Raw genomic sequence first — 12,394 nt, 5'->3', positions numbered from 1 at the left:
GAGGGTTTGAATAGGAGGTGTGGGGGGTTGGGGACAGTGAGGGTTTGGTGGGTAAGGGGCAGGGCTTTTTTTGAGAGGGTACTGAGTACCACCACCTTTTCCATTGTCTGCTAAACTTATGACCCATGGACTCCAAGTTTTAATGAAAGAGCTCAGGCTTTACACACCGATTCTGCCTTGTCATAGATTCTGTGGCTGGTTGCAGGGGGCCTGGCTATTGTGGGGTGGGACCCTCAGTGATCACATCACCCCTGAAGGGTGGCCTAGCATTTGAGTACCGGCACCTTTTTTGCTAGAAAAAATGCACTGGGAAGGGGGCAAGGTATAGAGCAAAGGATGGTGTGGCTGGGGGGCTGGCAGGTGTGGGCAAGGACTTGAGGAGGTGAGACACAGAGGAGGCAAGACAGGAAATGTGCAGGTCAAAATGTTCAGACAGAGGCAAACAAACAAAAGTAACAGACCACTCAGCAACTCTCCACTCTTTTTCACAAACCAACAATTTCACCTCTCCACTCTCCAAATCAACAAAATCACAAATGAGTCCAAAGACAAGTTTGGTCTTGAGTTAGTCATTTTTAAAGCAGATCTTTCTGGCACATGGAAATCTATTTTTGCTATCCATTATCGCAAAAAAACATACATCATGTAACACCGCCCATCTCATGCCCACAACATGCTCCTGAAACGCCCACTCTGAAAACGCTTTTTTTCTGAGCAAATATCGGACATACACATTTTTTTTTTTTTATTTGGTTATATGGTTTAAACGTTTTCCTGTGAGAAACACGTCCATCATCTGCCCCTTGTGTCATTTTTTCCACTTGTTTTGCACTACAGTTAAAACAGCAACAACATCGGAAACTTTACTACCATTTCCTCTCTGCTTCTAGTGTAAACAATTTAAAGACATATGAATTTACATTTTGGTGCACGATTGTTTTATTAGATTTTCTCTCATTATTTTTATTTTTGAGTCCTGTTGCATTTGCATACTTTTTGATTTCTGCATCAGGAGCTAATGTTTTCTAAACCCTGTAAATAAATAAAATAACGAGGAAGTTATCAAAGTACAATAAAGTCATGCTTTTGCTGCACCTTGATTTACCACAGGAGTCAGCGTATTGTAGGTTCCTGACTCCTGTGGTAAAGCACTAATGCTGTCTGTAACCCACTTTGCAAGTAGTATGAAAACCCATGGCTCAGTGCTGCAGCCCCAGTGAGCAATCCATACCCCACCCCAAGCAAAGCTCCATTACAATCTGGACACCCTCCATCTAGCCTCCAGACAAAAGTCAAATCCCCCCCCCCCCCCCCAATGTCAAGCTTCCTAGCCCCAAAAAGCAAGCCCCCCTACCCCTGTGGGCATAACATGTAGCCTAGTGAGCCAGTGTGCATTTAGGTAAGAGCAATCCCCAGTTGTTTCTGACCTTTCAGTGCCATTCCTCAAAATGGCACCCCTAGTATTAGTAGCACAAGACTACCACTAGGGGCACCATTTTGAGGAATGGCACTGGAAGGTCAGGAGCAACTGGGGATTGCTCCTGTCTAAGCACCTACTGGTCCACCAGGCCATACGGCATGTTCACAGGGGTGTAGGGCTTGCCTTTGGAGGGTGAGGGGTTTGACTTTGGGGGGCTAGATGGGGTGTCTGGATTGAGGTAGGACATTGATCAGGGAGCTATTTGGATTGGGGGAACTTGCTTGGTGGGCTGGGGCCCTGAGAAGTGACACTTGGGAGCATCAGGCCATGGCTTGGCAACCCCCAGATAAAAGCTGTGGTCAGTTTACCATCATTTTAGGGCCATAACGTGACTTGCAGTGTGCACCCAGTGTTCACCACAAATCACATATGTTTTTCACATAGTAATGAGCTGCTTTACATCCACTTGCATGTTTTGCATTTCATTAAATATTTTCATGTTAGTCCAACACATGCTGGGTTAGAGCCCTTGAAGTCATTTTAAGGTACAAATAACGTGACTTAAGGTTTTAACACAGGTTGGCAACTTCTCCCCCAAAATGCTGAATTTTAGTACACTTTTTCCCTCATGTTTTATTAAATAAGCCACTAAAACAATCACAAAAAAAATCATGAAATTGCAATGCAGATATACCTTTTTAAGCACAGCATACAAGCTGCCCAACACAAATTGCATATAGCAGAGCATGTATAATTGCCATTTATGAACACTAAATCCGGCTGGTAGCTACCATGCCTGGGTCACGTGTGACTGTGGTCTCAGACGTTCCATTGTACTAGTTACCTGTTCAGTGCATCATTCTGATCAGAGATTGTGAAACACTCATCATGTCCATGGAAGAAACGAACAACATGTCCTCCAAGTAGAAATCCTATAAAAGAATATTATTTTTAGTTCATAAAAAGCAGGCATTGGAGGGGAAAGACCTAAGATCTGTTTTCAGCAAAACTTTTACTTCAATAACATCCTGAAATCAGAAAGCCCATGCCACCATTTGAGTGGGAGGTTCCCATGTGTCCAGAAGCAGGTTTACACTGCTTGGCCTTTTATGTTCTAGGTCCCTGCTGTTAGGCGCCTAATTTAGGCACTCAAGTGGAAGTTAGATGCCCAAATGGGATTAAACAGCACTTAAGCACTATTCTATAAATTAGCACCTAAGAGCTTTAGGGACCCCTTTACCAAGCTGCGGTAAAAGGGGGCCTGCAGTGGCATCAGTGCATGGATTTGCCACACGCCAAGGAACCCTTTCACCGCAGCAGGTTGTTTTTGTCCAAAAAAAGAAATGGCTCTGTGTATCACAGGGATTGGTGCATGGCCATTTCCAGGGGGAGCTATTTAGGTGACAGGACTCTCGCACTAACCCAGCAGTAACCGAGCAGCGGTTACCACCTGATAAGCCTCGGCACTATAAAAATTTTTAAAAATTTTGTTGTAATGGAAATGACATACACGAGGGGTGAGAACTACCACGGGCTCCTGTGGTATGGCCAATTTGGTACACGGCAAAGCGGCGGTACGTGTACCACTACTTTGTAAAAGGACCCTTAGCATGTAACTGCAAAGTGGGGCATAGGTGGGGCAAAGGCAGTTCACACACTTAGGTGCCAAATGTACGTTGCGCTCTTGGTTGCCAATATTTAAGTACCCACACTTACACCTGCCTTTTACTGAGTCATATGAATCTTTGAAAGTACTACCTTCAGAGAACAAAAACTTGTAGGTGCATTGGAGAAAAGATGGTTCTCTATCGTATCTGTTCTCTATCATATCTTCTGGGAATCACTTAGAATCTAGTTCTTTAATTCAAGCCATATGTTTGTGCCCTATCTTTAACACGGAGGGAACAACTTTAAAGTATGTGGCTGCCTGTTTGAAAATTAAACATTTCCCTTTAAAAAAATTGACTCAGGAAAAGAATGCATGCAGATCTGCATCTGCCATTTGTGTGGGTACTGTACTGTAAATCACTCAAATATACTTTATATGGGAGGCAGTATACCAAGTTTTATAAATAAAACAAAACATGCACATATTTTTATACACTCTGTGCTCCCAAAATGCCTCCCAGATATGTGCATACACTTATATGTGTACGTGTTGGGCAAATTGCCCTCTTAATACCAGTTATTGTGTTCTTTTAGTGTTACTGTAGCTATCAGCTCTTTAGCATTCATAAAATTCTGAATTTCCTTTCATCTTACTTATATAATAACTCATTCTATCCCATTTTGACAATGCAGATTACATTGAGTAATTTTCCTGATTCCATCTAGGTTTTCCAACTCCTTCAGAATGACATAACAATAGTCTTTAATCCATGTTTTCCCCTCCCCCTCCCAGATTCTCTTCATAGGCTCTACATTAGGAAGCACATCCAATTTTCTCACTGGGACACTTTTACTGGGCCAAACTTCCACAACATATTCAAAATGTTCCTTCTCTTCTCCATTCTGCACAAAGCTTATAAGGCATGCTTTTACAGCGTCACTGGGTTCCCTCCCGGTGTAAAGGCAACAGTAGGAGAAAGCTGATCCAATCAACCTTGAAACAGCCAATAGGCAAAACTTTGGCCACAGTTGGTAGGGTCTACAGTACAGCACATCTTTGACTGAAAGTTAAGTCACAGTTTTTTGCACTGACCCTTCATAAAGGAGCTCTCCATTTAGTGGTAACTGGAATACTTATCTGGTTATCCTTAAGTAGATTTTCATTGAAATATACACTTATCTAGGCACCTGTGGTGAATATACTGATTTAAAGATAACATGAGGTTGGGCTTGGTGGCACAGGGCACTGTCATCTGAATCTCTGCCCCAGACTGGCCTGCATCTGAATACTGACACCTATTTTTTCTAGAAAGCATCATAAACAGAAATGAAATGCCAAACCTTCTGCAATATTGCTGCCTGAGCATGTAGGGTGGACATTCCATAGAGTCTGCATAAAAGAGGCATCCACCTGTATAGTTTTCTTTCCATCAGAGAAGGAGAGATGCTGCAAGAGACAAAACCTTAGGCTGAGAAAATGTAACTTTTAGCATTTTGTTGTGTATTCTGTTAATTATCATCTTATTTAGGGCTCATTTTACTAAGCTGCGGTATTGATTCCCGGCGCAGCAAATGTGATGAAGCCCATTCAATTCCTATTTGCCACATTGGAATCACTACTGCAGCTTGGTAAAAGGAGCCCTTAGTTAATTGTCTGTAGAGGAGCTGTACTCTTGATTATGTGAGGTAGCCTCTACTTTCAACTGAAATATTGACTAGTATTTTAGGATTTGTTTCTACCACATTATTTCCTTTCAATATCAAATCTCCTTATTCATAAGTTAAAGTAATTCTTTACCACCAAATTAATCAAGAAGGTTTTACTGTTTGATATTACCTTTCTCCATAGCTGTAATATCTCCCTGCCTTGTCAGTGTATGGCTTGGAGGGAGATTATTTTTGAAAAACATATTTCACCTAGTAAGTGTATTCTAAGAAACTTGAGGTCCTCATACCCTCCTAGTGGGACATGGTGAAGCAATTTATCATTAAGTTTAATGGTGATGAAAAGAATGAGTGTGAAGAGTTGCATTTTAGGCAATGGAAGTCCTTTCAAAACATTTGGGAATCCTACTGGGAGGCATTACTACATTGAGCAAGACAGGGCCGGTGTTAGGGGTGGGCAAACAGGGCAATTGCCCTGGGCCCCCATGTTACTGGAGGCCCCTAACCTGTCTAAAGTTGAAAAAGGGACAATTTGCAAGCAAGCTTTGGGGCCCCCTCCCTAGCATCTTCCCTGGGCCCCATCATGCCTAGCACTGGCCCTAGATCAAGAAGCTTGGTGCTTAATATGTACCGTAGCTCACTTTCAAGTAGGTGCTTTTCTGTAATAATACACTTTTCCTTTTTCCCTGGATTGTTTGGTTGTTGTTGGGGAGGGGAGCAGGAGCATAGCCAGACAGTCAACTTTAGGTGGTCCTGAGCCCAAGATGGGTGGGCATGAAATTTGTCCCCCTGGCTACGCTCTACAGCCCTTTGCCCCTTCCCCACCCACCAACCCAAAATATTAAATACCTGAGCTGGTGGGGATTTCCAAACCCCGCCAGCTGAAGATTTCAGCCAGCCAGGGCTCTTCCAAATGGTGGCTGGCAACACTTGCCTTAAAATGATGACGCTGCTTGCAGGCCACACATGCTCAGTGCTTGAGCATGTGCACAGGGGACTGTGTCTGCATCATCTTGAGGCAAGTGCTGCCAGCTGCCGTTTGAAAGAGTGCTGGCTACCTGAGGTGGAGGACATCTTCAGCTGCTAGGATTTAGGGATCCTCCCAGCCATAGCAAGAGTGGATGGGCCTGAGTCCAAACTGGGTGGGCTGGCCCACTTGTGGCTGTGCCACGAGAGGGGAGAATCATAGCAGTGATTAGGTCGAGGGGGGTGGAAAGGATTTAGTAATCTGTTTTCTATTTAACTAGCTGTTCTCTCACTGAGACAATCTGGTCTTGAAAACAACTAATCTCATTGGGTTTTCTGTAGGAATGTGCATTTGTTTGAAAGGATATAGCAAATGTCAGCAATACTTCCCATGATGTTTCATGTCATTTTTGCCTGAAATGACAGGAAAAATCTAGAAATTGTGAGCTTTTTCCTGTGCTGTATAAAGTGCAAACTGTAGTGCATGTACACACTATCGGAAAGTAGTGTACACTCTTCTGAAAGAATACACATAGTAGTGTACACTGCTTGTGAAGTGTGCATACTACTACCGATATTGTTCCTGAAACAAAAACATTTTTCAAACACTTGAACAGAATAAAATTTCCCATAAATTACATGCGAAACTAAACAAAAATAATCACAAAACTGGATCTGCTATGAGGGGAAATGCAGAAACAGAGGAGTAGCATGATCAACAAGACACTTCCAAAGAGATGAATTAACAGAGGAAGATAAGACTCAACAAGGCACTGTGTTTTGGCAATAAACGCCTGCCTCTGGAGTCTGTATGTGGTAAATGCCAGTAGGTAGAGCTGAATCAAATCAAGCCTTTAAAAAGACTGGTGAATATACAAGATACGTTGGTGAAAAAGCACAAGCAAAACTGCAAGAAGAATCTTGTCTGCTGTGTCACCTCTAGTTTTCAGCAATGTTGGTTATTGTATTATGTAGTATCACCTGGGAGGGGGTTGATTAGAGGAAGTTCCATGTATAAGAAATTTGTAGAGGTGTGCATGGCTACAAAAAATGGTTCATGTTTGTTTAAATGGAATTTTTCCTAAATTTTGGGCATTTTTCTTGTGTTTGACACCTTTGTTGTTGTATGCCAATTGAGGTCCTTTTACTAGGAATACAATGGGCTGCAAAGCATTTAGTGTATGCTAATCATTAGCGCGCTAATTCCATTATCATGCCATTGTGAAAGACACCATTGTTTGCATGCACATTGTGTCCCTAATTCTACATAAGCTGCTCAGTGTTGGGTGCCCAAATTTAGGGACAGATCCTAGATCATACATAAACTAATTAGTCAATTAGGCGCTAGCAATGAATTACTGGAGTTGATTGGCACTTAGCAGTAATTATGAGTTACATGTACATCAGCCCTATGCTCTATTCTATAACATGCACGCCTAAATTTCATAGCACGCAACTCATAAGGAGGTGTGGCCATGGGTGGGTCAGGGGCGTTCTCAGATATTAGGCACATTATAGAATATTTGGATTTACGTGTCCAACTGGCATCAGTTGGGTGCGAAGATTTACACCAAAATGTTAGTGTTTTATTTTTGATGGTTTCAGAACCTTTTTATTTTAAAACGAATCTTTTTTTTTTATGATATTGGCACTGTTGCTTATACATTTTTCATCAAGTTTGACTGCTTTTTACCCACATCTTTGCTCTCTAATGGTTGTAGAGAAAGTATCTGGTTGTTTTAACAGTAATTATGCATGCATGACATCCACAAGACATATAAACTAGGTTGTCATAGCAAGTTTGTTTCAACACTGATCAACATGCCGGTACAACAGCAAATTTGCCTCTTTTTTTTTTTTTTTTTTTTTTTTTTTTTTAAGTCTTATCTTCTGGTTCTTAGGATGGTCTTTTAGTTGCTTTTCATTTTTATTTAGACATATTGGGGGGGGGGGGGGGGTTATTTGTATCTAACAGTGCTTTTATCATATCACTTTGCTGAACCAGACTAGGTGAAGTGTGCTGTACACACCGGCTTGGTAAGACCCTCTCCTTTTTCCTTCCCCCATCTTCTTTGCTTTTTAACAGAAGATTTGGTATTTATATATATTTAAAGAAAGAAGTATATATTGTTTAAGAAATTCATTTTTAAATTGATTACTGTTTTTTAAGATTATGATGTTTGAAGTGGACAAAGCCCCTTTATGTTTTTACTGTGTTTATTATGTAAATGTTTTTGAGATATTCTTTTAAGTTAGCGAATGTTATTTTCTGTATTTCTGTTTCTAATTTATTCTGCTCCTGATGCAGCCATTATTACTGGTGAAACATGGCCATGTCAGGCACAGATAATTGTTAACCTGGGAGCATTTTAACTTTATTAAAGACTGCCTTTTTATATGATCTGCCTCCTTATTTTATATTCTCCATAGAGCCTGGTATGTACTGTCACATCTAAGGAGGCTGGGAGGGCATCAGTGACCATTGGGAGAGTAAGGGGAGTTATGCCTTAACTCTCCAGTGATCATTTGGTCATTTAGGGCACCTTTTGGTCACATGGTCGTGATTGAAAAAAGGGTCGTGATTGAAAAAACGTTTTTTGGCTCTAGACATTCTCATTTTGTTCTATTGTTGCAGAAAAGCGTCTATTTTTGGTGTCGCCCATGAAAGGTCCCACTCAAAATATGTCCCCTTGAAATCTGGACAAACTGTGGAGCAAACGACTACAATTGAGGTGTTGAAAATCACAACTTGGATCTTTTTGAGAGAAAAACATCCTTCTGCTACCTTATGACATTTTTTTTTGTTTTGAAAATGAGCTCCTTAAGCTCCTGTTTTGCCCATCAAAATTGTATTTGGTCATCTCCCACCCCTGACCAGACATCTCATAGGGACAGCTCCTATTTTTCTTGCCATGCCTATACTGGTATTCTGAATTGCAAGGAATCAGCCTGCCTATACCACCCCATCCCCCCTCCCATGGGAAGGCATCAAAGGCATTTGTTTTTTGACAAGGATTCAGGAATTTCTGGGAGCAGAACCTGAACTAGTGAAGGAAAAGGAGACCTTTGGAAACGTGTATATCATTTGTGCTAAAACCCTGTACCAGCTAAGGGACTGCCTACATCTCAGAGAGGGATTTCATTTAACTTGTCCAGCCATCCATGTTCAGGTTGCAGAGCATTAAAGCCTGACTGCTGTGAACTGTCATCAAACTGGCTGCTATTATTCCATCAAGGTACTGAAGCAGAATTATAACATCTGTAAAGAGGGAAACAGTACACTACTTTATAATACACATTTCTGTACTGGAGAAGAGAAACAGAGGATTGATGTATATGAGTTGGTCACCTGTATATGAACTGTTATGATATTTGTTTGGTTTCATTAATTGGAACAAAATAAAGTTTTGTTTGTGGTTCAAGTTAACTGATGTAGACTAAGTCATTCATAGAGCTTTAAGTCTAGTGCTGTGCTTGCCCAGCCTGCCAAGATATTCTTCAGCCCGGCACTGGTTCCAAACCAATAAATTCTTTGTGTGCCCTTTCTTCCCACCATCCTGGGCAGTGACTAGGCAGTCACCTAGACCACATCAACAGCTTGGAGTTACACAAACAAGTACAGAAAGTATGTAGAGTATAGTTAATGGAATTCTTTGCAACCCCTCTGCATATATGTATGTGTGTATTTAGCTGTGTTTTCTCTGAGCAGAGAGGAGCAGGTGGCTTAAATGGTACTGTAATCAAACATTGTGTTAGTTTGGAAAAAATAAGAAAATTAAACTAAATGTGATTCTATATGAAACCATTAGATGTCATAGATCAAATTTCAAAGGATGTATTTTACTGTGGGTTCCTACCACAGGGGTTGGCCTTTTTCCTACTTCCACTTTGTCATATTTCTCTACCACTCCTGTGTGGCAGTGAATCAGTGCTGTTTCCTTTTACTTTTATTTTGGAGCAGGGGTACTCAACCTAGTCCTTGGGACACACCCAACCAGTCTGGTTTTCAAGATATCCATAATAAATATGCATGAGAGAAATTTACATGCACTGCCTCCATTGGAGGAACGTGTGGAGCAGGCAGATGACAGACATCTGAGTGGCTCCTCCATGGTCCTTGCTCTTCCCCTTCATTTAGGGCTACATGTGCTGTCAGAGTGTACCACATATATGCAGCGAGTACATGTTGGGACTCGTGGTTGGGCATGGGAGAGGGAAGTACCCTTGTGAGTTCTGCTGGGTCATATGTGCCCTGTCCATACATGATGTTCAAACTGAAGAATAAAATCTGGCCAGGAGACACTAGGAAGGTCAAGTAAGAACACAACTCTGACCAATAGAGCAGGAAGATGAATTATTTGCCAAAACATGGCCGCGTTGGGTTTGATCTTTGTCAATAAATTCATCTTCCTGCTTTTGCTTGGTTTTCCTGGTATCTCCTGGCCAGGTTGCATTCTTCATTCTGCCTAAGCACTTTTGCCTTTTTTGTTTTGGTTCACATGTGATGTTCTCTATCCATCCCACTCCCAGCTCCAGTCCTATCCAACTCTGGGTATGTGCGGGTGATACGTCTCTGACACATCTGCCAGGCAAACCAATGTGTGTCAATGTTTCGCATGAAATCAGTTTCAGAAACATCAATTTCCCTTCCAAATTCCATCTAATGTTTTCCGCTCAGTTCCTTCCTGTCACGACTATGGCCGTGACCACCCTCATACTTACCCTGTTTCAGGGAGTCAGTGGCTGTGCTGGCTTCTGCTGGTCTCTGTGTCTGTCTCTGTCTTAGTTTCTCTCTGGCTCTGTGTGCTGATTGCCCTACTGAATCTCACCTGTGTGGGCTTTGCCTCTTCCAAGATGGCTGCCGCCTCTTCGTCTCTGCCAGTATCCAAGATGGCTCCCGCTGTTACTTTCTATGGGATGCCTGCTCTGAGTGTCAAGCCTCTGTTTGGTTGCAAGGCGATTGCTGCACCTGTGGCTCTGGTCTGGATGGGCTTTATTAGTCACCTGAAGACTACAGTCCTGGCCTTTGCATTGCCATTTCCTCTGCAGTGCCTTAGGTCCCGAGGTTAGTGTGCTGTTAGCACCATTTGCTTTCCTTGTCTTTTGTTCTGTGGGTTTTCTGCCCTTCTGTGTTTATCGCTTGTGGGTTTCCAGCCCTTCTGTGTTTATAGTTCTGTGGGTTTTCAGCCCTTCTGTGTTTATCGCTTGTGGGTTTCCAGCCCTTCTGTGTTTATAGCTCTGTAGGGTTTCAGCCCTTCTGTGTTTATCGCTTGTGGGTTTCCAGCCCTTCTGTGTTTATAGCTCTGTAGGGTTTCAGCCCTTCTGTGTTTATCGCTTGTGGGTTTCCAGCCCTTCTGTGTTTATAGCTCTGTAGGGTTTCAGCCCTTCTGTGTTTATCGCTTGTGGGTTTCCAGCCCTTCTGTGTTTATAGCTCTGTAGGGTTTTAGCCCTTCTGTGTTTATCGCTGGTGGGTTTCCAGCCCTTCTGTGTTTATAGCTCTGTAGGGTTTTAGCCCTTCTGTGTTTATCGCTGGTGGGTTTCCAGCCCTTCTGTGTTTATAGCTCTGTAGGGTTTCAGCCCTTCTGTGTTTATCGCTTGTGGGTTTCCAGCCCTTCTGTGTTTATAGCTCTGTAGGGTTTTAGCCCTTCTGTGTTTATCGCTTGTGGGTTTCCAGCCCTTCTGTGTGTATAGCTCTGTAGGGTTTCAGCCCTTCTGTGTTTTTTGCTCTATGGGTTTCCTACCCTTCTGTGTCTAGCTCTGCTAGCTCTGTAGGGTTTCAGCCCTTCTGTGTTTTTTGCTCTATGGGTTTCCTACCCTTCTGTGTCTAGCTCTGCTAGCTCTCTGTGTTTGTTCCTAGTGTTAGATTAGCCAGCTTAGCTCCGTCTGGTTTGTAGCCTGTGCCTAGCTCTGCTAGTTCTCTGGGTTTGTTTCCGGTGCAGGACTTGTTAGCTTGGGCACAGCTTTGTGGTTAGCTGGTGTATAGCTTTACTAAGTCTCCTGAGTTTGTTCTGTGTATGTTTCCAGTGCATGACTTGTTAGCTTGGGCACAGCTTTGTGGTTAGCTGGTGTATAGCTTTACTAAGTCTCCTGAGTTTGTTCTGTGTATGTTTCCAGTGCATGACTTGTTAGCTGGGGCACAGCTTTGTTGTTAGCTGGTTTATAGCTTTTCTAAGTCTCCTGAGTTTTGCTCTGTGTATGTACCTGTGTATGACTGGTTGCCTGGGTATAGCGTTCCTATTAGCCGGGGTACAGTCTACTAGTCATTGTGTTGATTCCTGCTGACTGCCAGAACCCGGACAGTTCCTGCTTGTCTGCCTTGCCTTCGCCTAGGTGCCAGGGGGCACCCCTGGACCTTCCTTCCTGTTGTTCCTGTAAGTCCTACCGGCTGCCAGAACCTGAGGGCTCAACCCGAGGGGGAGGCAGTCAAGTGTAGGTGAAGCCTAGGTCCAGGGTGTTCCAGTTCCGTTCCAGTGTGTTCCAGTCCAGCGGGTTTCACTCCGGTATGTTCCTGTCCAGTGGGGCCACTCCAGTGTGTCCAGTCCGGCGGGCCCCACTCCAGTGCGCACCTGTCCGGTGCGTTCCAGTTCCGAGTGTTCCAGTGTAGAACTCCAGTCCGGAGTTCCGGTCCAGTTTTGTTTCCTCTCTACCTGGAGGGTGATTTGCCTTAAGGACTCACAAACCCCGCGCTCCCGGGGAAGAAGCCTGAAGGTATGCAAAGGACCTCGAAAGTGCGTC

General features: G+C 43.1%; 1 protein-coding gene across 1 annotated transcript in view; it reads right to left on the bottom strand.

Moving 5' to 3' along the window:
• RYR3 (ryanodine receptor 3) overlaps positions 1-12,394 on the bottom strand; it is a 743,078-nt gene that overhangs the window by 620,216 nt on the left and 110,468 nt on the right. Inside the window, 2 exon segments of the mRNA XM_030213678.1 lie at positions 2,265-2,352; positions 4,370-4,475. Of these exon segments, the coding sequence (XP_030069538.1) occupies positions 2,265-2,352; positions 4,370-4,475 (194 nt within the window).

The sequence above is a fragment of the Microcaecilia unicolor genome, chromosome 9, assembly GCF_901765095.1.
Source record: "Microcaecilia unicolor chromosome 9, aMicUni1.1, whole genome shotgun sequence".
In the NCBI taxonomy this organism is placed as follows: Eukaryota; Metazoa; Chordata; class Amphibia; order Gymnophiona; family Siphonopidae; genus Microcaecilia; species Microcaecilia unicolor.
Note: the sequence above shows the minus strand (reverse complement) of the source record. Positions and strands in the feature narration are given on the sequence as shown.